General features: G+C 44.9%; 1 protein-coding gene across 1 annotated transcript in view; it reads left to right on the top strand.

The window, feature by feature from the left end:
- LOC120054701 (probable cation-transporting ATPase 13A3) overlaps nt 1-15,469 on the top strand; it is a 67,561-nt gene extending 52,092 nt beyond the window's left edge. Inside the window, exons 13-32 of the mRNA XM_039002246.1 lie at nt 27-184; nt 452-640; nt 821-1,033; nt 1,204-1,323; nt 1,502-1,519; nt 1,624-1,777; nt 2,009-2,254; nt 3,170-3,342; nt 5,625-5,753; nt 5,844-5,923; nt 6,062-6,104; nt 6,217-6,326; nt 6,506-6,602; nt 6,714-6,786; nt 11,639-11,816; nt 12,131-12,309; nt 12,489-12,577; nt 12,742-12,822; nt 13,847-13,939; nt 14,815-15,469. Of these exons, the coding sequence (XP_038858174.1) occupies nt 27-184; nt 452-640; nt 821-1,033; nt 1,204-1,323; nt 1,502-1,519; nt 1,624-1,777; nt 2,009-2,254; nt 3,170-3,342; nt 5,625-5,753; nt 5,844-5,923; nt 6,062-6,104; nt 6,217-6,326; nt 6,506-6,602; nt 6,714-6,786; nt 11,639-11,816; nt 12,131-12,309; nt 12,489-12,577; nt 12,742-12,822; nt 13,847-13,939; nt 14,815-15,027 (2,636 nt within the window). The 3' untranslated portion in view covers nt 15,028-15,469. The remainder of the gene's footprint in view (nt 1-26; nt 185-451; nt 641-820; nt 1,034-1,203; nt 1,324-1,501; nt 1,520-1,623; nt 1,778-2,008; nt 2,255-3,169; nt 3,343-5,624; nt 5,754-5,843; nt 5,924-6,061; nt 6,105-6,216; nt 6,327-6,505; nt 6,603-6,713; nt 6,787-11,638; nt 11,817-12,130; nt 12,310-12,488; nt 12,578-12,741; nt 12,823-13,846; nt 13,940-14,814) is intronic.
- Nucleotides 15,470-24,401: the final 8,932 nt, after the last annotated feature.

Here is a 24,401-nt window from a genome sequence, read left to right as displayed (position 1 = left end):
TCGTCCGTGTCCCCCTCCCCCACCAGGCTTCAGCACAGCTAAGGGCCAGCTGGTGCGCTCCATCCTCTACCCCAAGCCCACGGACTTCAAGCTGTACCGCGACGCCTACCTCTTCCTGCTGTGCCTGGTGGCTATAGCCGGTATCGGCTTTGTCTACTCCATCGTCCTCAGCATCATGAACAAGGTACTGGACTGAACATAGCAGGACGCTCTCTCACGGGCTACTGCCGGGCTGGGGAGAAAGAGAAGGCAAGAAGTGAGTCAGGGAAGAGGGAAAGTGACTAGTCATTTTTAGATGGTGTCTAGGTCAGTGGTAATGTGGTCAGGGCATTTCATTGGAAAATGGAGTTGAACTGAAAAAGACTGGCTATTTAGCATCACGTTCAATTCCTACATGAACTCCTATTGTATTGGACTTGTTTTCTTTGCCCTCTCCTCTACTGTGGCCCAGGTGCCAGCCAAGACCATCATCATCGAGTCCCTGGACATCATCACCATCACCGTGCCCCCCGCGCTGCCCGCTGCCATGACGGCGGGCATCGTGTACGCCCAGCGCCGCCTCAAACGCATCGGCATCTTCTGCATCAGCCCCCAGAGGATCAACATCTGTGGCCAGCTCAACCTGGTCTGCTTCGACAAGGTGGACACACACACACACACACACACACAGACTAGTAGAGGCTGTGCTTGGGAAACTAGTTGTATTGTGGCCTGGTAATCTGATATGGTAATCGCCCTGCTTAACAGTTACTTCTCTATATTTACTTTGTTGAAAGGGTTATTCTCCCCCTATTCACCATCTCTGTTACTCTCTCCTCAGACGGGTACACTCACAGAGGATGGACTAGACTTATGGGGAGTCCAGAGAGTGGAGAATGGCACTTTCCACCTGTCAGAGGAGAATGCCTACAAGGAGAGTCTGGTCAAGTCCCAGTTTGTAGCCTGCATGGCTACCTGCCATTCTCTTACCAAGATCGATGGCCAGCTGTCCGGAGACCCTCTGGACCTGAAGATGTTTGAGGCCACAGGTTGGGTGAGTGACCGAAACTGGACCTTTAACCTCTGTCCTTCACTATTTCTTCATCCGTCCAATGTGTATCATGCAGAGATATGTCGAAAGTATGTTGGACACTTGCTTTGATAGATTTTCCGATGCAGCTTAGCGTTTCTTTCATGTTTACTACTCCCTCCACTCCTTGTCAGATCCTGGAGGAGGCCACTGAGGAGGAGACCTCCCTCCACGACCGCATCATGCCCACCGTGGTGCGGCCCCCCAAGCAGCTGATGCCCCCCGAGCCCGTCATGTCACCCGAACAGGACATGGTACGAACAGTTTACCCCCCCCCCCCCCGAGAGCAAGGCACTGATGTGTAAAAGATTAAGCTTTGTCACATATTCACCTGTCACATATTCACCTGTCACATATTCATCTGTCACATATTCTTTGAAATGCACTGTTTGATTGTACATTCACTCTGTTTACTTCACTTTCACACTGTAGGAGCTGTATGACTTGTCGGTAAGTAGTGCTATCGCTCTTGTTTTTAATATTTCTCCTAGTTTGACTTGGAGGTGAAAGATCCGTAGGTGAAAGGTAATTCTGTGTGTTGTGTCCCCATACAGTTGGCCTATGAGATTGGTATTGTGCGTCAGTTCCCCTTCTCCTCGGCGCTGCAGAGGATGTGTGTGGTAGCCCGTCTGCTGGGGGAGAAGCGCATGGATGCCTACCTCAAGGGGGCGCCAGAGGTGGTGGCCAGCCTCTGCAAGAAAGACACTGGTTGGTCTCTTAACGGTTTACTCTGAATTTGACAGTACATTTAGCAGACCCTCCTACGCTCTGCTATTCAGTTGTAGCCTTGGACTAAGTGTGATAATCATGGTCACTTCATATGAATGGTGTATTGACATGATGCCGATGCCATGATAAAGACGAGCAGTTTAAGTAAAATGTTTTGTTCCCTGGAATTGTTCATTTTGAAGATGTTTTCGAAACCATCTGTCCGTGTAGTTCCAGAGGACTTTGCGGAGGTTCTGGAGGACTACACCAAGCAGGGCTTCCGGGTCATCGCCCTGGCCCACCGCCGCCTCGAGTCCAAACTCACCTGGCACAAAGTCCAGAACGTCAACAGGGACCAGATGGAGGCCAACATGGAGTTCCTGGGGCTGATCATCATGCAGAACAAGCTGAAGGCTGAGACCGCCGGGGTACTGGAGGACCTCCGCAGGGCACACATCCGCACCGTCATGGTCACTGGTGAGAAAGCGGGCACACCAACATGTTTATCATATCAACATACACAGTAAAACATCATCACTGATCTGACTTGACTTTAAGTGAGATTTGTTTTTTTTTAACCATTCCTCTCCCTTACCGAACGGTTTGTCCTGTCTGAACTAGTTTCATTGGGTTTGTGAAAGCCATTCAGTAGACTTGGATGCCAATGGTCTTGAATCAGTGATGAGTGACCTCAAGGTATATGCCATTTAGCAGAAGCTTTTTTTCCCCAAAGCGACATATAATCATGCATGCATACATTCTACATATGGGTGGCCACAATACTGGTGTTACAAGCGCCATGCTCTGCCAACCGAGCCACACAGGATCGCTATCAGACATGAGTGATTGTCACTCTCTAATGACAACCACCAGTACCCATTCATACTGTAGCCATACCTCACACAGATAGAATGTGATGTTGGCTGTGATGATCGTTGGGTTTTTCTTGTGGTTCTCAACGCTTTACGGAGGTATTCCTGGAATCCAGACTAAAAAAGTTCTGGGCCGTGCAGCTTAACGGGCAGAAAGAGCCAAAGTCCAGTCCGGTGTCTCTCTCTCTCTCCTTTTCTCCCTCTTTCGCTTTCAGCACTGTAAATGTAATCACACAATTATATGGTTTCACCGCACGCCAACCCCTCTCACTAACCCGTGGCCTGTCATGCGGACCACTGGTCCAGAGCCAGTATGCCCAGGCTGCCCCATCCCAACCCCTACCCAGGTTTAGAGTTTCACAAAGAGCATAGCGCCAGGACAATACCCCCTTGTACCTCAGGGAATAGGAGGCAGTCGCCTCTTGGGCAATGATCTGAGATCTGTTTTGTGTCCACCCACTTCCATAATGGTTATGAGTAGGTCTGTGCCTAAGGGCAACATTTAACATCTTTCCTCCAGGTGACAACATGTTGACAGCCATCTCAGTGGCCAGGGACTGTGGCATGATCCCCCCTCAGGACCGGGTCATCATCGCCGACGCGCTGCCCTCCAAAGATGGTCAGTCGGCCAAGATCAACTGGCGCTACGCAGACAAACCCAGCAAACATGTGGGCAAAGCCCCACGCCTGGAGGTGAGAGATGGACCCCTGGTGGTGGGTGTGGCTAATTACAGCTCTGTCAGACACACACACACTAGATGCTGGGTGAGTGAGATGGAAAACAGAAACACCACACATGTGAGTGCCCTCTGTGGGCCAGCATGAGTCATGATTAAGCTAGTTGCTCTGATCCCCCTCAGTTTCAATGAGAGCCATGCATGGTTACATCAGAACTCAGAAATAGCCCAGTGATCACACGCAGCAGGAATGGATGAATGAATGGGTGTGTTCTGGGTTCTAGACAATGGCAGCCAGTCATTGTCAGATTGTGTCTAGATGCTATCAGGAATATGTATATTTACTGGCATACCTTAAAGGGATAGTTTGGGATTTTGGCAATGAAGCCCTTTATCTACTTCCTCAGTCAGATGAACTTGTGGATACCATTTGTATGTGTTGTTCAGTTTGAAGGAAGTTGCTAACTAGCGTTAGTGCAATTACTGGAAGTCTATGGGAACAGCTAGCATGCTAGCTGTCCTTGTGGACTTCGTTGTTGCGCTAAAGCTAGTTAGCATTGGCTCACAAAACTTGCTCCGACTTCCTTCGTACTGGACGTTGAGACATAAAAATGGTATCACTAGTTCATCTGACTCTGAGGAAGTAGATAAAGGGCTTCATTTCCAAATCCCTATAAGGTCTCCACATCCGTTTATATGGAAACCAGTGGTAATTTCGTCAACAAAAATAGTGACACAAATATTTTTCAGTGGCAATTGACGAGACTTTAACTAACTAAATAGCTTTTTCATTTCAGTAGACTAAAACGAGACACGAATAAATTACCTCTGTGACTAAAATCTGACTACTAAGTGGACTGGACAAAAGTTTTTGGTGAGATTGAGAGCTTTATTAGCAGCACAGATGTGCAGCACAGTTCTGTTCAGCAGTGGGAAGGATGCACCAAACTCGGCCTACATCAGGTGAGCTGCGGGGGAGCAAGAGATGAGGCAGACAGACTCCGTCTCTGATTATACACATCACATTAGCGACTCTCTCTTGCTTCCCGTAGATAACCAGTCACCACCAGCTTTCTTGTTGGCTATCCTTTGCCTGGTTAAGAAACACAAGCTGCTTTACGAAATGACAAACAGTAGCTGCATTGAGTTTAATAGAAAAACAAGTCTAGCTATGTTTTTCTCTCCCTTTAGTATAGAGAAGTAGGCTGTCTTTGCATTTGTAGTCTCGCTCAACCCTCCCACTTTCCCCGCTGCGTTTCATAGCCAGGTTCTGTAGCCAAGTCTCCCACTTCCTCAGAGAAACAGCTTGATTCTAGACCTGACGGTTCAAAAGATATGACCCATAATACCGGCACTACGTGTTTTTCTTTCTATCATTCATAAAGTGGCTCGTTCTAAAACTTGGTTACTTGCGGACCGGACCGTTAACTATTTACTTAGGTGACAACTTGTTCAGTCATAGCAAACAATTTATTGACTAAATTCCTCTTGCCACTACACTGTATCTGACTGGGTAAATAACTTTTATTTTGAGTTAATGGGGACTCAGACTTGAACACTTGGACCAGTACTCGAGCACTGATTCGGACTCTAGGTTTTTATGACTCAACTAAATCACTGGGCGAAACAGTCATTAGCTCCCATTCTACTTTTGGACACCAATGTGGCTGTGGCATCTGTGGAACGTTGACCACAATGCCAATGACGCGACCGAGTGACGGATGTGCAACCCTTCCTGCTTTGTGGCACCATCTGGTGATTATGCTTCTCTCGTGCTCTCTCCACGTGTGTGTGTGTCTATTTTTTCTGTATGTAATGTACACTATCTATGTAGGCCGAGTTAAGAATTTACATGGCCAGATAATTCTTATATATGTTTGTCATATTTCTGCTGCTGGGAAGAGAATAGGATGTTACGCAGACAAATATGTTGGTAGGACAACGCTATGTATGTTTGTGCACATAGAAGTCAGTGACGTATGTTTACTATAGGTTAATGAGGCAATACAAATGTGACGTGACTAAAATTAAAGGGCATTTAGTTGACTAAAATGGCCCACTGTTTTCGTCATTTTGACAATAACTACACGATAAAATAAAAAAATTAAAAGTAAAAAATTAAAAGTCTTAATGATATTTTTGTCAGAGTGCCAAAATTAACATTGATGGAAACTGAAGTTGTCAGTCGCTAGCTTTTACAACTCTACATAAGCCATGTGATATCAATTATCTGCAAGATGTCAACCTTCCCTTGCTCACCTGTACCTGCTTGGCCCCTGCCCCTTCCTGTCCCAACAGGAAGTAGAGATCAGTCTAGAGGATGTGTGTCACACTGATGAGCCCAAGTCTCAGGACCAGTACCACTTCGCCATGAGTGGCAAGTCCTTCGCTGTCATCACTGAGCACTTTCAGGATGTGCTGCAGAAGGTAATGGGGTCCATTCCCCAATAAACACATAGCTATTGCTGTTGTGATTTGGTTATGTCTAATGCATTGTTGTCGGCCTATCTGGTGTAGTTGGTGCTGCGTGGCACAGTGTTTGCCCGAATGGCCCCCGACCAGAAGACCCAGCTCATCGAAGCACTGCAGAGTGTGGAGTGAGTAGAGACGCTGTTGACCCATGGGCACAAATAGCACAGTACACACTCACCCTCTTCATAGATCTGTTTAAATTGCATTCGTTACACATTTTGTAAATTACAGTTAAACAGTAAATTATCTTTCCCCATGTGCAGCTATTTTGTGGGCATGTGTGGAGATGGCGCAAATGATTGTGGTGTAAGTACAGACCTCTTTTGAAAGCATTTTTTGTTGTCAAATGATCATGCAGATAGAAGTAAAGACACTATGTTATTGTTTCAACTTGCTCCCCTCCAACCTCGCTCTCTAGGCTTTGAAGAAGGCTCATGGTGGGATCTCTCTCTCTGAGCTGGAGGCCTCTGTAGCCTCTCCCTTCACCTCCAGGACCCCCAACATCTCCTGTGTCCCCAGCCTCATCAGGTAGGCCTGCTCTGGGCCTCAAGCACCAAAACACTACCCATCAGCTCAACATGGCTAACAAACGAACACCAGCCTACTGCCAAGCTTAGAGACTAATCAGTGAGCCTTATAAAAGCACTTGCATGCTGACTCGCTCAATTTGTTCCTAAAAAAACCACACAAAAACTGTCTATCCACAGAGAAGGGCGAGCGGCTCTCATCACCTCCTTCTGTGTGTTCAAGTTCATGGCACTCTACAGCATCATCCAGTACATCAGTGTCACCCTGCTCTACTCTGTGAGTACAGTACCCCTCCCTTAGTCTCTGCACTCCTGTCAGGATATTACTAGTCTCTGGTGTATACAGTACCTCTGTACCTCTGACCTTATCTCTCTGTAACCATGTCAGATCCTCAGTAACCTGGGAGACTTCCAGTTCCTCTTTATCGACATCGCAATTATCCTCCTCATCGTCTTCACCAGTAAGTAGATCAACACTAGCTAGTTTGACACTTGTCCACAAGTGTCCAGACACTTTTATTGCGATTTAATTTGTTTTTTAGAAACTTACCCCACCAGCAAAAGACTTGCTCATTCTGCAGTATGGGAGTCATGGATAAATATGAACAAAGTCTCCAAAAACACCCAAATACTTTATTTTAGAAATGGCAAAGCTCTCAGTAGAGTGATGCAGTTCTTTAGATGTTGTTGGTAAGTTTCTTTAAACCAGGTGAAATTTTAGAAAATTGAGATTTGGTAGAAAAAAGTGAACTTGTCCTTTTAAATTAAATGTTTGATCTACTACATTTACATTTAAGTCATTTAGCAGACGCTCTTATCCAGAGCGACTTACAAATTGGTGCATTCACCTTATGATATCCAGTGGAACAACCACTTTACAATAGTGCATCTAACTCTTTTAAGGGGGGGGGGGGGTTAGAAGGATTACTTTATCCTATCCTAGGTATTCCTTAAAGAGGTGGGGTTTCAGGTGTCTCCGGAAGGTGGTGATTGACTCCGCTGACCTGGCGTCGTGAGGGAGTTTGTTCCACCATTGGGGTGCCAGAGCAGCGAACAGTTTTGACTGGGCTGAGCGGGAACTGTACTTCCTCAGAGGTAGGGAGGCGAGCAGGCCAGAGGTGGATGAACGCAGTGCCCTTGTTTGGGTGTAGGGCCTGATCAGAGCCTGACGGTACGGAGGTGCCGTTCCCCTCACAGCTCCGTAGGCAAGCACCATGGTCTTGTAGCGGATGCGAGCTTCAACTGGAAGCCAGTGGAGAGAGCGGAGGAGCGGGGTGACGTGAGAGAACTTGGGAAGGTTGAACACCAGACGGGCTGCGGCGTTCTGGATGAGTTGTAGGGGTTTAATAGCACAGGCAGGGAGCCCAGCCAACAGCGAGTTGCAGTAATCCAGACGGGAGATGACAAGTGCCTGGATTAGGACCTGCGCCGCTTCCTGTGTGAGGCAGGGTCGTACTCTGCGAATGTTGTAGAGCATGAACCTACAGGAACGGGTCACCGCCTTGATGTGAGTTGAGAACGACAGGGTGTTGTCCAGGATCACGCCAAGGTTCTTAGCACTCTGGGAGGAGGACACAATGGAGTTGTCAACCGTGATGGCGAGATCATGGAACGGGCAGTCCTTCCCCGGGAGGAAGAGCAGCTCCGTCTTGCCGAGGTTCAGCTTGAGGTGGTGATCCGTCATCCACACTGATATGTCTGCCAGACATGCAGAGATGCGATTCGCCACCTGGTTATCAGAGGGGGGAAAGGAGAAGATTAATTGTGTGTCGTCTGCATAGCAATGATAGGAGAGACCATGTGAGGATATGACAGAGCCAAGTGACTTGGTGTATAGCGAGAATAGGAGAGGGCCTAGAACAGAGCCCTGGGGGACACCAGTGGTGAGAGCACGTGGTGCGGAGACAGATTCTCGCCACGCCACCTGGTAGGAGCGACCTGTCAGGTAGGACGCAATCCAAGCGTGGGCCGCGCCGGAGATGCCCAGCTCGGAGAGGGTGGAGAGGAGGATCTGATGGTTCACAGTATCAAAGGCAGCCGATAGGTCTAGAAGGATGAGAGCAGAGGAGAGAGAGTTAGCTTTAGCAGTGCGGAGCGCCTCCGTGACACAGAGAAGAGCAGTCTCAGTTGAATGACTAGTCTTGAAACCTGACTGATTTGGATCAAGAAGGTCATTCTGAGAGAGATAGCAGGAGAGCTGGCCAAGGACGGCACGTTCAAGAGTTTTGGAGAGAAAAGAAAGAAGGGATACTGGTCTGTAGTTGTTGACATCGGAGGGATCGAGTGTAGGTTTTTTCATAAGGGGTGCAACTCTCGCTCTCTTGAAGACGGAAGGGACGTAGCCAGCGGTCAAGGATGAGTTGATGAGCGAGGTGAGGTAAGGGAGAAGGTCTCCGGAAATGGTCTGGAGAAGAGAGGAGGGGATAGGGTCAAGCGGGCAGGTTGTTGGGCGGCCGGCCGTCACAAGACGCGAGATTTCATCTGGAGAGAGAGGGGAGAAAGAGGTCAAAGCACAGGGTAGGGCAGTGTGAGCAGAACCAGCGGTGTCGTTTGACTTAGCAAACGAGGATCGGATGTCGTCGACCTTTTTTTCAAAATGGTTGACGAAGTCATCTGCAGAGAGGGAGGAGGGGGGAGGAGGGGGAGGAGGAGAAGGTGGCAAAGAGCTTCCTAGGGTTAGAGGCAGATGCTTGGAATTTAGAGTGGTAGAAAGTGGCTTTAGCAGCAGAGACAGAAGAGGAGAATGTAGAGAGGAGGGAGTGAAAGGATGCCAGGTCCGCAGGGAGGCGAGTTTTCCTCCATTTCCGCTCGGCTGCCCGGAGCCCTGTTCTGTGAGCTCGCAGTGAGTCGTCGAGCCACGGAGCAGGAGGGGAGGACCGAGCCGGCCTGGAGGATAGGGGACATAGAGAGTCAAAGGATGCAGAAAGGGAGGAGAGGAGGGTTGAGGAGGCAGAATCAGGAGATAGGTTGGAGAAGGTTTGAGCAGAGGGAAGAGATGATAGGATGGAAGAGGAGAGAGTAGCGGGGGAGAGAGAGCGAAGGTTGGGACGGCGCGATACCATCCGAGTAGGGGCAGTGTGGGAAGTGTTGGATGAGAGCGAGAGGGAAAAGGATACAAGGTAGTGGTCGGAGACTTGGAGGGGAGTTGCAGTGAGATTAGTGGAAGAACAGCATCTAGTAAAGATGAGGTCAAGCGTATTGCCTGCCTTGTGAGTAGGGGGGGAAGGTGAGAGGGTGAGGTCAAAAGAGGAGAGGAGTGGAAAGAAGGAGGCAGAGAGGAATGAGTCAAAGGTAGACGTGGGGAGGTTAAAGTCACCCAGAACTGTGAGAGGTGAGCCATCCTCAGGAAAGGAACTTATCAGGGCGTCAAGCTCATCGATGAACTCTCCAAGGGAACCTGGAGGGCGATAAATGATAAGGATGTTAAGCTTGAAAGGGCTGGTAACTAGGCCTCCCGGGTGGCGCAGTGGTCTAGGGCACTGCATCGCAGTGCTAACTGCGCCACCAGAGTCTCTGGGTTCGCGCCCAGGCTCTGTCGCAGCCGGCCGCGACCGGGAGGTCCGTGGGGCGACGCACAATTGGCATAGCGTCGTCCGGGTTAGGGAGGGTTTGGCCGGTAGGGATATCCTTGTCTCATCGCGCTCCAGCGACTCCTGTGGCGGGCCGGGCGCAGTGCGCGCTAACCAAGGGGGCCAGGTACACGGTGTTTCCTCCGACACATTGGTGCGGCTGGCTTCCGGGTTGGAGGCGCGCTGTGTTAAGAAGCAGTGCGGCTTGGTTGGGTTGTGCTTCGGAGGACGCATGGCTTTCAACCTTCGTCTCTCCCGAGCCCGTACGGGAGTTGTAGCGATGAGACAAGATAGTAATTACTAGCGATTGGATACCACGAACATTGGGGAGAAAATGGGATAAAATTTTAAGAAAAAAAGAAAAAAAAAAAGGAAGGGCTGGTAACTGTGACAGCATGGAATTCAAAGGAGGCGATAGACAGATGGGTCAGGGGAGAAAGAGAGAATGTCCACTTGGGAGAGATGAGGATCCCAGTGCCACCACCCCGCTGACCAGAAGCTCTCGGGGTGTGCGAGAACACGTGGGCAGATGAGGAGAGAGCAGTAGGAGTAGCAGTGTTATCAGTGGTAATCCATGTTTCCGTCAGTGCCAAGAAGTCGAGGGACTGGAGGGACGCATAGGCTGAGATGAACTCTGCCTTGTTGGCCGCAGATCGGCAGTTCCAGAGGCTGCCGGAGACCTGGAACTCCACGTGGGTCGTGCGCGCTGGGACCACCAGGTTAGAGTAGCGGCGGCCACGCGGTGTGAAGCGTTTGTATGGTCTGTGCAGAGAGGAGAGAAGAGGGATAGACAGACACATAGTTGACAGGCTACAGAAGAGGCTACTAAAAAATAAAAAATAAAAATAAAAAAAAATTCTCTAAACTACACAATTATCTTGGATACAAGGACAGCAAAGACAACTATGTAGCTAGCTAACACTACGCTAATCAAGTCGTTCCGTTGTAATGTAAGTTTCTACAGTGCTGCTATTCGGTAGAAGTTGGCTAGCTAGCAGTGTTAGCTAGCAGTGTTGACTAGGTAGGAGAACGGCAGCGCGGCGGACGAAAATAGCTGGCTAGCTAACCGATAATTACTCAAAACTACACAATTATCTTAGATACAAAGATAGCAAAGACAACTATGTAGCTAGCTAACACTACACTAATCAAGTCGTTCCGTTGTAATGTAATCGTTTCTACAGTGCTGCTATTCGGTGGCTAGCTGGCTAGCTAGCAGTGTTGACTACGTTACGTTACGTTAGGACAAATAGCTGGCTAGCGAACATCAATAACTACACAATTATCTTTGATACAAAGACGGCTATGTAGCTAGCTAAGTAGCTAGCTAAGATCAAACAAATCAAAGATAGCAAAGACAACTGTGTAGCTAGCTAACACTACACTAATCAAGTCGTTCCGTTGTAATGCAATCGTTTCTACAGTGCTGCTATTCGGTGGCTAGCTGGCTAGCTAGCAGTGTTGACTACGTTACGTTACGTTAGGACGAAAATAGCTGGCTAGCGAACCTCAATAACTACACAATTATCTTTGATACAAAGACGGCTATGTAGCTAGCTAAGATCAAACAAATCAAACCGTTGTACTGTAATGAAAATGAAATGGTAATACTACCTGTGGAGCGAAGCGGAATGCGGAATGCAGCTTTGCTGGGTTTGTACTTCACTCTCTGTACCCATCCTACCTTCCGGTTCCTTACTTTCCCTGTGTCTTTGTCATTGTCTCTCCCACCTTCTCTGTCCAGTGTCTCTGAACCCAGCATGGAAGGAGCTGGTGTCGAGGCGTCCCCCCTCAGGTCTGATCTCAGGCCCTCTGCTGTTCTCCGTGCTTACTCAGATCCTCATCTGTCTGGGCTTCCAGACCATCGCTTTCCTCTGGGTCCGACACCAGGCCTGGTACGACATCTGGACGCCAGAGTTAGAGTGAGTCCAAGTTCAACCCCCAAGCTAACTACTGGACCTATTCAAAACACACCATTGGGGGGACAGCAGTAAGAATGTAAAATCACCAATTCACACCAAAACTGTTCCAGTGCAAACACACCAATAACCTGTAACAATGGACCAATGAGACAACACTACCAGACTCAAAACAAACCAATAAGCCATATACCGTGAATGTCTTATTGTATACCATTAATGCAAACAGTAGGGACGTCGCCAGTCAACTTTTGACTTGTAAAACTGCTTCCCGATCTACATATGACTGTGTGCATCTCTGTTCTCTCCTCTCCCAGTGCCTGCAACTCGTCCCCCCATGTCAACTTCTCCCCGAAGCACAACTCCTCTGAGGACGACCACAACATCAAGAACTACGAGAACACCTCCCTGTTCTATGTCTCCTCCTTCCAGTACCTCATCGTGGCCATCGTCTTCTCCAAGGGGAAGCCCTTCAGACAGCCCAGCTACAAAAACTGTGAGGACCACTACTAACACCAACGTTCCCACGTATTCGCCTGAAAATCGGATAACAGTATAAAAGTGTTGGTTCCAAAATCAAGTTAGGGTTTGAGATTGGTTGGAAATGCAAAAAGAAAAATTCTGTGTAACTGACCTATGTTTGATGAGTTGTTCTGTCCGTCTCTTTCTCTGCAGGGCCCTTTGTGCTGTCATGTATTGGCTTGTACATATTTCTGTTCTTCATCATGTTCTACCCTGTGTCTGCTATCGATGAATTCCTAGAGGTGAGTGGACATCAACCAGGAGAGACGAGCGTCATACAGATATTAGCCTCAAGCTTCGGTTGAATTGGGTCCTACAGTAATGACTTTGTGAATTAACATGGCGTTGCTTCACTTTTCTTGTTTAAATGTGCTCTTGTGAATCTGTTCCTCTCCCTCCCGTCTAGATTGTGTGTGTTCCGTTTGAATGGAGAATCACTCTGTTCTTCATCATCGTAGTCAATGCAGCCGTGTCTGTCTTGGCGGAGGTAAGACACACACACACACATTAAACTGTCCATTTTGCAGTATTCTGGGCTCTCTTTACACCATGTTACGTAGGTATTTTTCGCATGTACAGTTTTTGTTTTGTCGTCAGTGTTGTCGTCATCAGTGTTTTCATTAAGATGCATAGGTTGTCACGTGGTGTTCGGTTGTCACGTGGTGTTCGATTGTGCGTTGACTCTGACCTACTGTCGGAAAGTGTTAAAGGATGAAGTGGAGGGCTGAGCTGTGATGTACCATTTGACTATCTTTTCAGTATGAAAAAGCCAGAAACTGCCTCGTCTTTCATTGACATAACCAACTGAAAAAGCCCTCTTGTAACTTGAGCGGGGACACGCACACAATTCCTCCCTTTCTTTAAATACAACCTGCCATCACCACAGTGACGGCCACGCTGTAAACCACTCAGCGCATTAAATCTAATGGGTGGTTGGTTACACACCCAGGCTCTGCTCTTTCTCAATCTCCAAGCGTAGACAAGTGGCAGAAAATGATGACCTAGAGCTGTGTGGCCCAATGATAGAGATGGCTCACTGGTGATTTACTATTAGAAAATGCCCCTGGCTTGCCCTGCGCAGTAGAGCAGTTCTCTCTCCCCGCTCTTGAGCCTCCCAAGCCCACACACAGCTTAGCAGTGACACAAGATGGCGGTCTCGCCAAGGCTGCCAACCTCCCACACACCAACCAATGACGCTCAATGGATAATCACCAGGAACAGATCCCTGTCACAACAAAATCCACTTTTAAAAAGCACCATCCTGTTGTAGATGATGACACCCTCTTTCTCATTGTATTTTATTGTCTTCATTTATGTTGAGAATAACCCCTTTTGCCTCTACTCACGACTAACGCACAGCGCTGAAATCACCTCACATGCCCTTTCAGTAGTTTGAATATACAAAAAACAAATGAGGATGGACAAAATCTGCTTGAGAAAAGCTGTGTGATCAAGTAGCCACTCTGCTCTTTGTAATTTTTTTCCTGCCCACTGCGCCTATTATTCCATAGACCCTCGTCCTTGACGTCGTCTTATGGAAGCTTGTGTTCAGCCGAGACAAGCAGGGCAGCTATGGCACCACCCCTGCCACCCCGACAACACAGGTTGGGAAATCTGACACTCCTCTTCCACCGTCGCTTTTAATCTCCCCTGGTGACCCCCATCCCCCCCTTTCTTCTTTCTCTCCTTTCTCTTTCTCTATCACCCAGCACTCTTATTATATAACCTACCCAAACCTTGCATGTGTGGACCTTATTGTTCTCTGACCCTCTTTCGCCCCCTGGTGGGTTGTCTGTGTTATTACTCTCCTCTGGGAGCACGATTCCTTCCTGTATTTAATACCCCCAGCAGTAGTACAGTATTGGCTCCAGTAAGCTCCTCCCGCTGCATGCGCCTCAAAGCGTCCCCTGTTAGCTCCTAACAGTGTGAGTGGAAACCGCATGGTCTCGATCAGGTACAGTTATGTATCCACTGCAGGCTAGCTGAGAAGGGTATGTCTCCCACCCATGGTGTCACTCTTGATCCCTCCCATGGTGTCACTCTTGATCCCTCCCATGGTGTTACAAATTCTCCTAATTATCTTCTGTTGCACTGCATGTCTGCTTGTTTTGAGGTAATTCTCGGCAGAAAAAGGACAATCCCCCAAACGTATTGCCAGCCATGCTTGACTTGAATTTGAATTACCTAAGAACTAATTCTGTTGAAATTATAGAATTTTTCACGACAGTTAAAAACCATAATAAAACAATGTGTATGCATGCTGCAATAGTGAACCAATCTGAATACCATCACTACCTTTAGGTTATATAGTGCATGTGGTGACATAAGCATGTGAGATCATTCTACCTTCTAAAGGCACAAAAATACAAAAGACAATTGGGAAGACAATGAATGAGGAAACCTATCCACAGAGGAAAAAAATATTAATTAAGTTTTCTTTGCCCTTTCCCTCCTCTTGTTGTCGTTGTGCGGTTTCCAGGGTGGCATAGACCTCTGGGGACCCAAGTGTCTGTCGTGGCTGTGCTGCCGGCAGAGGAAGGTACCCAAGGCACTCTACATGCATCTGGCCCAGGAGCTGAGTGTGGACCCCGACTGGCCCCCCAAACCCACCACCACCACCGAAGCCAATCCCCCGCCGCCCGGCAACACCCCAGAAAACTGCTCCTCCTACCAGATCATGGCCGACTCCTAGCACCCCCCCGCCCCCGATCTTGCTAAAGCAGATATACATACACGACCAAAAGGACAAAAAATAAACTGTTGTCTATGAAAAGGACGAGGCGAAAGACTATGAAAGATGGGGTGATGGTAAAAATGGTTTGTGGGATGGACAAATGGGAGTGTGGATCCTCCAGGTATCTGGTCTCTCCATGCTCTTTGCTGCTCAGATCCATCACAGTGTTCAGACCCTGGCTAGTCTACATAAGCACCACCAACCAAACCCCTCAACCTGCCACCACCCCCTGGTCTACAAAGGTTTGTCTACTACACAAATACATCCCAAGGATAGTTTACTCTAGCGATTCTCAACTGGTGGGTCGCAACCCAAATTTGGGTTGCAGGTGTCTGGATATTTTATTTATTTACTCAGTCTGACCTTAAACCAGTTAGAGTGATTAAATAATTTAATCTGACCTATTTTTCTTCAATCACTGTATTTTCAATCTAGAGCTAATTAGCAGCGCTATGTTGGTTGATTTTGTGGTCTCAAACCAGTGAGTTTATTAACATACATTTTTCCAGATTGCATTTTTGCAAATTTTCTTTGCAATGCAAATACACTATGACCAAAGGTATGTGGACACCTGCTTGTGAAACATCTCATTCCAAAATCATGGGCATTAATATTGAGTTGGTGCCCCCTTTGCTGCTATAACAGCCTCCACTCTTCTGGGAAGGCTTTCCACTAGATGTTGGAACATTGCTGCGAGGATTTGCTTCCATTCATACACGAGCATTAGTGAGGTCAGGCACTGATGTTAGGCGATTTGAGTCTGGATCACAAAGGTGCTCAATGGGGTTGAGGTCAGGGCTCTATGCAGGCCAGTCAAGTTCTTCCACACCAATCTCGACAAACTATTTCTGTATGGACCTTGATTTGTGCACAGGGGCATTGTCATGCTATAACAGTGAAGGACCTTCCCCAAACTGTTGCCACAAAGTTGGAAGCACAGAATCGTCTAGAATGTCATTGTATGCTGTAACGTTAAGATTTCCCTTCACTGGAACTAAGGGGCCTAGCACGAACCATGAAAAACAGTCCCAGACCATTATTCCTCTTCCACCAATCTTTACAGTTGGCACTATGCATTGGGGCAGGTAGCATTCTCCTGGAATCCGCCAAACCCAGATTTGTCCGTCGGACTGCCAAATGGTGAAGCGTGATTAATCACTCCAGAAAACGCGTTTCCACTGCTTCAGAGTCCATTGGCGGCGAGCTTTACACCACTTTAGCCGAAACTTGGCAATCTTAGGCTTGAGTGATGCTGCTCGGCCATGGAAACCCATTTCATTAAGATCCCGACGAACAGTTCTTATTTTGACGTTGCTTCCAATGGCAATTTGGAACTCTGTAGTGAGTGTTGCAACTGAGGACAGACGATTTTTACGCACTTCTGCACTCGGCGGTCCCGTTCTGTGAGCTTGTGTGGCCTACCACTTCGCGGGTGAGCCTAGACGTTTCCACTTCAAAATAACAGCCCTTACAGTTGACCGGGGCAGCTCTAGCAGGGCATACATTTGACGAACTGACTTGTTGGAAAGGTGGCATCCTGTGACAGGACCATGTTGAAGGTCACTGAGCTCTTCAGTAAGGCCAATCTACTGCCAATGTTTGTCTATGGAGATTGCATGGCTGTGTGCTCGATTTTATACACCTGTCAGCAACGGGTGTGGCTGAAATAGCTGAATCCACTAATCTGAAGGGGTGTCCACATACTTTTGTGTATATATATAGTGTATCAAATCGCGACTGAGCCAACCTGGTTTAATTTGTGTCCGGGGCAAAACCAGTTGAGAACCACTGGTCTACTCTATATCCACCCCACTTCTCCTCACCCGCTCTACCTGCAGTCCAATAGTCCTTGGTGTCGACAGGCTGGGTCCTGTGGCAGAGTCAGACCCCCGTGCTGAAATATGCAGCAACCGAACACACTCCAATCTTAGTTCTTATTTCTACAGTTGTAGTTGCTGCTGCCGTGATTCCTCCAGGAGCTCAAGATCTTCTCCCATTTGCTTTTGTTTGTAAGCAGCCACCAGACATCTCCACTAAGGTGGTTATCACCATACAGGAGACTCGAAGCATGGATGTGCATGAACCCAGCTCCATATAGCTATTGTTACATGGTGGTTGGAACACTACTGCTTACCCAACAGTACTGTAATCCTATTATTGCTGAACCAGAACCTTTTTGTATTATGAAACAGTATGTGCGCACAAGAGGCAGCATGCAAACGGCTTGGAATCATGTGTAGCAGCAATCTGCCCCCCCCCCCCCCCCCCCCCCCCCGCATGTAGAAACCATCCATAGGTGAATAGACTTGCAAAATCGTGTCAAACTGGCCACACATGGGCTAGCATTACTCCGCATAAAAACTGTCTTTGAAAAAAAAAAAAAATCCTGTATTGCATTTCTTCCCATGGAAGAAGAATCAAGGTATGATAATGGCATTGTGAAATCCATTAGCTAGCTGTATGCTCTCTCCATACAGCCGTGCAACTGGCAACACATACTGTACTACCGATACACACTGCGCTATAGCCATAATAGCATGCATGTATAAAAAACTGCACAGTCAAAAGTGAAATCAAAGGGCTAATACTCATTGTCCATCAGAGGAAGCTGCTGGGTGGAGATCTAGGATGACGGGCTCAAATCAAATACAATCTAATTTCATTTGTCACATGCTTCGTAAACAACCGGTGTAGACTGAGTGAAATTCTGGGTCCTTTTCCAACAATGCAGAGTTAAAGATAAAAAAATTACAATAGAAATAGTAACAAGAAATAAATAACAATAACAAGTAAAAAAATAAAATAAAATAAAAAACATGGCTATATTCAGGAAGTACCGGTACCGAGTCGACGTGCAGGAGTACAAGGTAATTGAGGTCGATATACACATCAAGTAGGTATAAAGTGACTAGGCAACAGGATAGATAATGGACAGCCGCAGCAGTGTATGTGGTGAGTGTGAAGTGTGTGTGGCATCAGTATGCATGTGTGTGTGTGTGTGTTGGGGGTGTAAGTGAGTGTGTAGGCAGAGTCCAGTGTGTGTGCATAGAGTCCGTGCAAGAGTTAGTGCAAAAAAAGAGTCAATGCCGGTAGTCCGGGTAGCCATTTCCTTATCTATTTACCAGTCTTGTTTAGCAGTAGTGCTAAGCGATTAGTGGTTTTTTGGGGGTTGATTGGATTATTAAAAAATAATCACGGTTTTAGGTTGCGATTATTTGGGTTAAATGCTGCCCATTACTGCTGATCACTTATTAACCATTTGTTCACATTACTTTAATATAGAATATATTTCAGTGTATTACATTTGTTTTATTTGATGACTTTATTTCATTACAAGTCATCTCATGTCTATAGAGCTGCTGTCTGACAAAATCACTATTTTGTAGCTCTTCAAAGTAAATAATACTTGTATGACTGCTGAATAAGAACGATCAATCACTTTGATCATGTATTTTCTGGTTGAGATACCTGGCGAAGCAACAGCCGCTCTGTCACCTCACGATCGTGCATTCTTGTCTCTTCCTGTAGCAGGCGTAAAAGAAACATAGACCGGACAAGTAGATGCGCAATGGATTATGGTCATTGTGGTTAATTACCATGTTTTATGTAACTATGTAGAATACTGACCTGTTGGAAACTACATCGCACAGTTCAGGCTGGATCTGATTTATCTCGAGAGAAACTGTACAATGTGCGCATTGAGCATACAGAAAAAATCTGAACAGAATGGAATTCAAATAATTGAACCAAATTTAGCCAATTAGTTGCTTAAAGCAACAAAAAATAAACTTAATTGCTCAGCTATATTTAGCAGTCTTATGGCTTAGGGGTAGAAGCTGTACAGGGTCCTGTTGGTTCCAGACTTGGTGCACACTGGTACTGCTTGCTGTGAGGTAGCAGAGAGAACAGTCTAAAACATGTGAGAGAAAAGTCTGAACGTGTTTGATACCATTTCATTCTAACCATTACAATGAGCCAGTCCTATACCTCTGCCACCATTGTTGTCCATATACTCGAAGATACAGTACACAAACATGCACGCGCACACACACACACACTCTGTCGCGATTCATATATTCTCAACAGCTAAATTGGTTCACATTATTTCATAACATAAAATGTACTGTGTGCATTGCTGTCCACCCTCATGTGTTGACCATATTGTAGATGGCATATTTTCTGCCGGTCAGTTGTGTACTACCTAAGCCAGTCTTTCTCCTCATAGTAGCAGATCACATATCGTCAGAGATCCTAGTTTGTGTTCATCCAAAATGTGTTTCAGAATTGTCAGAAACACGGTACTGAGAGATACCGCTAGAATGCTAGTTCAAATCAAATGACATGTTAAGGCAGTGTTAACTTATCTCGTTTTTTTTCTGCATTAATCACTTTTGTTTCTTTTTTAAGATTCACATTTAAATTTCAAGAATAACAAACGGTTGTTACTTACAATGTCCTAGTTATACATGATTACCTGATCAACCCTTACAGATCTCTATTGTAATGTTAATGATCTCCTGTGTGTTGGTAATATGGCTACGGGCTTAAGAAAAAGGACTTAGGAAAATTGCAATTGGTTCAGAACAGGGCAGCACGGCTGGCCCTTGGATATACACAGAGAGCTAATATTAATAATATGCATGTCAATCTCTCCTGGCTCAAAGTGGAGGAGAGCATACTTGTATTTGAATGCACCAAGCTGTCTGTTTGAACTACTGGCGCACAGCTCGGACACCCATGCATACCCCACAAGACATGACACAAGAGGTCTCGTCACAGTCCCCAAGTCCAGAACAGGCTATGGAAGGTGCACAGTACTAAATAGATCCATGACTACATGGAACTCTATTCCACGTCAAGCAACTCATGCATGCAGTCAAATTAGATTAACAAAAACAGATTAAAAAAACACCTTATGGAACAGCGGGGACTATGAAGCAACACAAACATAGGCACATACACACGTACACATGGGTTTTTGTACTGTATATATGTGGTAGTGGTGGAGTAGGGGCCTGAGGGCACACAGTCTGAATGTATTGTAATGTTTTTAGAATTGTATAAACTGCCTTAATTTTGCTGGACCCCAGGAAGAGTAGCTGGCAGCAGCTAATGGGGATCCATAATAAATACAAAATGTGATAAAGGCGTATACAATGCACACTAAAGAGCATTTTCCAGAAATATCGGTCATTGATTGACGATATGACCAGGGGCAATAGTACATCCTTATGTGCCAATTCACGTGTCTAAACCAACTCTATGATTGAATCCATGACAGTTTTGCTTTTAGTAAGTTTTAGTAAGTATTTTTACTCAATGTTTCTGAAGAATTATTCACATTGGTGGTGTTATTTTCTTCTGTTTAGGGGATCTTTCCTAAACATCTGTAGAAGACTCCGATTTATTTAAAAAAAAAAAAAATGTGGCATTTACTTCAATTCAAAATCAAATGTTAGTTTGTTGAATGATTATATAAAACAAACCATATTTTGTCTTTCCCAAAGAGTAAAGAACATTTTAATCAATGTTCAAATGGTTGTAAACAAGTATTATCTGTTTCCAGATCGGTCCAAAAAGCCGAAATACAAATCAGACTGGAATATTATGTGTACATTTACAGTATTTGTGTTAAAATTTTGCTTAAATATTGTTTAGAGATGTGCTTGAAGTCTGAAGTCTGTATTTTTCATTCATCTAAGGGCTGTAGTGTTGCTTTCTACTCTCTATTTGTGGTACTGTTTTGTCACGATCAGTTGTCTGTCTTTTTTTTTTTTTTTCGGAACAGCAATGCTGTGTTCATCTTTCTGAATTAGACATGATTCTATTGGGCATTTCTATAATTATTTAAGCCAATGATGAGGTGCGATTGTCTAGGGCCAGAAGTTATTTCTGACCTAACCATGAAAAACTGGGCCCTAGTTATATTTTTAAAGCCTGGAATGTTGCTTGGTGAGGTGAAAAACTCCTTGCCCTACGACCAATATCTAGTCTTGTGAGGAATATTTATTCTCAGTACTCTGAAAACAGTTACTATGAATCTAATGATTGAAATAAGGGATTCCATATAATATCCAGTGCCTTCAGAAAGTCCCACCCCTTTACTTTTTCCACATTTACAGTGTAAAATGGATTGCATGGAGATTTGTCACGGATCTACACACAATACCCCATAATGTCAAATGTTGTTTTTAGAATTTATTTGACAAATTAATTAAAAATGAAATCCTGAAATGTCTTGAGTCATCTATTCAACCCATTTGATATGGCAAGCCTAAATAAGTACAGGAGTAAACATTTGCTTAAGTTGCATGCAATAATAGTAGTTAACATTATTTAGTTAGTAGTTAACAATTATCTGGAAGGTCCCTCAGTTCAAAAGTAATTTTCAAGCACAGATTCAACCGCAAAGACCAGGGAGGTTTTCCAATGCCTTGCAAAGAAGGGCACCTATTGGTAGAAAACAAAAAGCAGACTGAATATCCCTTTGAGGGTGGTGAAGTTATTAATTACACTTTGGATGGTGTATAAATACACCCAGTCACTACAAAGATGCGGGTGTTTTTCCTATCTCTGTAGCCGGAGAGGAAGGAAACCGCTCAGGGATTTCACCATGAGACCAATACTGATTTTTAAAACAGTTAGAGTTTAATGGCTGTGATGGGAGAAAACTGAGGATGGATCAACAACATTGTAGTTACTCAACAATACTAACTTAATTGACAGAGTGAAAAGAATGAAACCTGTACAGAATAAAAACATTCAAAAACATCCATCCTGTTTGCAACAAGGCACTGAAGCAATACTGCAAAACACTTGGTAAAGAACTTTTTGACCTAATATACAAAGTGTTTTGTTTGATGCAAATCCAACACATCACTGAGTACCACTCTTCATATTTTCAAGCATGGTGGTGGCTGCATCATGTTAGGGTATGCTTGTCATTGGTGAAGACTAGGGAGTTATTTAGGATCAAAATAAATGGACTAGAGCTAAGCACAGGCAAAATCCTAGAGGAAAACCTGATTTGCTTTCCTGGGAGACAAATTCACCTTTCAACAATAACCTAAAAAACAAAGCCAAATATACACTGCAGTTGCTTACCAAGACAACATTGAATGTTCCTGATTGGACTAGTTACAGTTTTGACTTAAATCTGCTTGAAAATCTATGGCAGGGCTTAAATGGCTGTCTATCAATCATCAACAACCAACTTGACAGAGCTTGAAGAATTTGAAATGGCATAATAGGCAAATATTGTACAATCCAGGTATGCAAAGCTCTTAGACTTACCCAAAAACACTCACAGCTGTAATTGCTGGCAAAGGTGATTCTAACATTTGTTGAATACTTATCTAATCAAGATATATTTGTGTTCTATTTTTCATAAATATATAATTTTTCTTCCACTTTGACAGAATATTGTGTGTGGATCGTTGACAAAAAAATCCCACTCCAACAAAAATGTGTAAAAAGTAAACGGGTGTGAATACTTTCTGAAGGCATTGTATTGGCACCTCAGTTTGACAAATATTGTTTCTGGGCAGAAATATTCTGACAATCTTTAGTTGAATGTTCGTTTTCACTAGCACCTGGCACCTAAAATATGTAAATGATGCTTTGAGTTTTTATACACAGTCTGTATGTAAAATCACAATGTACAGGCTGAAGAATGTGCATTGCTGTGGATATCACAACCCCTCTCTAGAGAGGATTGTTTTGCTGCTAGGGGAATGATTCTCTCAACTGTCATAACCATGTACCTTAATGCTTCAACTTTGAATCCATAATGATAACCCTAAAACTTGCAAATTGTTATTCTGCTAAATTATATTTTACCCAGATACGGCTCTATCATAGCAATGAAGTGTATGCTGAAACTCTATGCTCTTAAGGTACATTATACCGGTTGTTGACATCTGTAGTCACCTGTTTTTTTTATTAAGTGTTTGAAACAAACCATTGAGGCATTTAGAACATATCAGCCACTGAGTCTGTAGAACTTCCAGTGGAATTGTTTCCTCAGGGAAATGTGTGTATTTGTAACGTATAGAGAATTATAATAAAGTTAATACCTAACCGAATGGAAAACAAAGCCTGTTGGTAAACATATTATTACAATTTTCTATGTCTTTGTTTGTGTGTAGATTGTTTGTTGCCACAAAATCTAATCTCCCAACCCTCAGTAAGATTCTTCTCTGGAAAAAAGTTTTTTTGTTTGTTGCAGAGATGTAGATTGCTTGTAATTTATATCTTTATTTTTCTTTACTAAGGATTGTTTCTAATTTCTTTTGATTGTCTTTTCAATAAATGTGGTCTTCAAAAAACATGTTTGACTACTTTATAGTTTTTAAAAAATTATATGAAAAATTTAGGCCGGGATTTAATCCAATCGTGCTTTGTCGACAATGTGCCATTTACAGGTAGTTTGCGATTGAGCGGACATATGCAGCATTTACCATAAACGCAGACTGTTCTTATTATACCTCTGTGATGCGGATTCCTTGAATGCAGGAACACATGCGCCTTTAAAAGGTGTATGTTGCTGACAAAGCGCAATCACATTGAATCCCGGGCATAATAGAGCCCCACAGTGGCAGTGGCAGAATACCCATAAAACCTAGTGGTCTAACAGGGAAATGGTTCCAATCATTTTACCTACATTAATTTTGCCCATGCAAACTACAAATCCCTGCAAGCAGGTATTGTCAATGTAAAACTTGCACAGGACAGTTTACAGAATTGTAATTTTTTTAAAGAAATGTAGCCTATTTATTCATTACTACATTAGATAGTTAATCCAGAGATTAATATCTTTGCCTCAATTCGGCAGTCTCGTCCAGATCAAGGCATTTGTAGTTCTTTATAATAGCCACATTAGCAGCTAATTAGCATTTCATTTTGGGGAGGTAAATACAGGCGACTATATTGATGTCACCTTGTCCTAGAGAGATTTACATGGTTAGCAAAATGTCACACCAGGGTAAGCCTGCATGAAACACAGCCCTAATTTTAAGTGTTTCTCAAATCCACTATGGGAAAAATTAATGGTGGAAAAAACAATTGGAACCATTTCCCTGTTTGACCACTAGGTTTTATGGGTATTATGATTCGTGGTACTCTTAGGCCAAGATTCAATCAGATCAGCAGTAACCCACATTTAGCTGACAAATGCATACATGGCTTTTCATTGCTTTTGTTAAGGCGGTGTCAGAGGTGTAATGTTAGACCTATCAAATCTACAAGCGGCTCCTGACGTTATCTATCGCGGACATTGCCATGGAATGAACTGAGTGGCATTAGTAGAAATTCCATGCAACCGTGTTACAAGT

Source organism: Salvelinus namaycush, chromosome 10 (genome assembly GCF_016432855.1).
Source record: "Salvelinus namaycush isolate Seneca chromosome 10, SaNama_1.0, whole genome shotgun sequence".
Taxonomy (NCBI): domain Eukaryota; kingdom Metazoa; phylum Chordata; class Actinopteri; order Salmoniformes; family Salmonidae; genus Salvelinus; species Salvelinus namaycush.
Note: the sequence above shows the minus strand (reverse complement) of the source record. Positions and strands in the feature narration are given on the sequence as shown.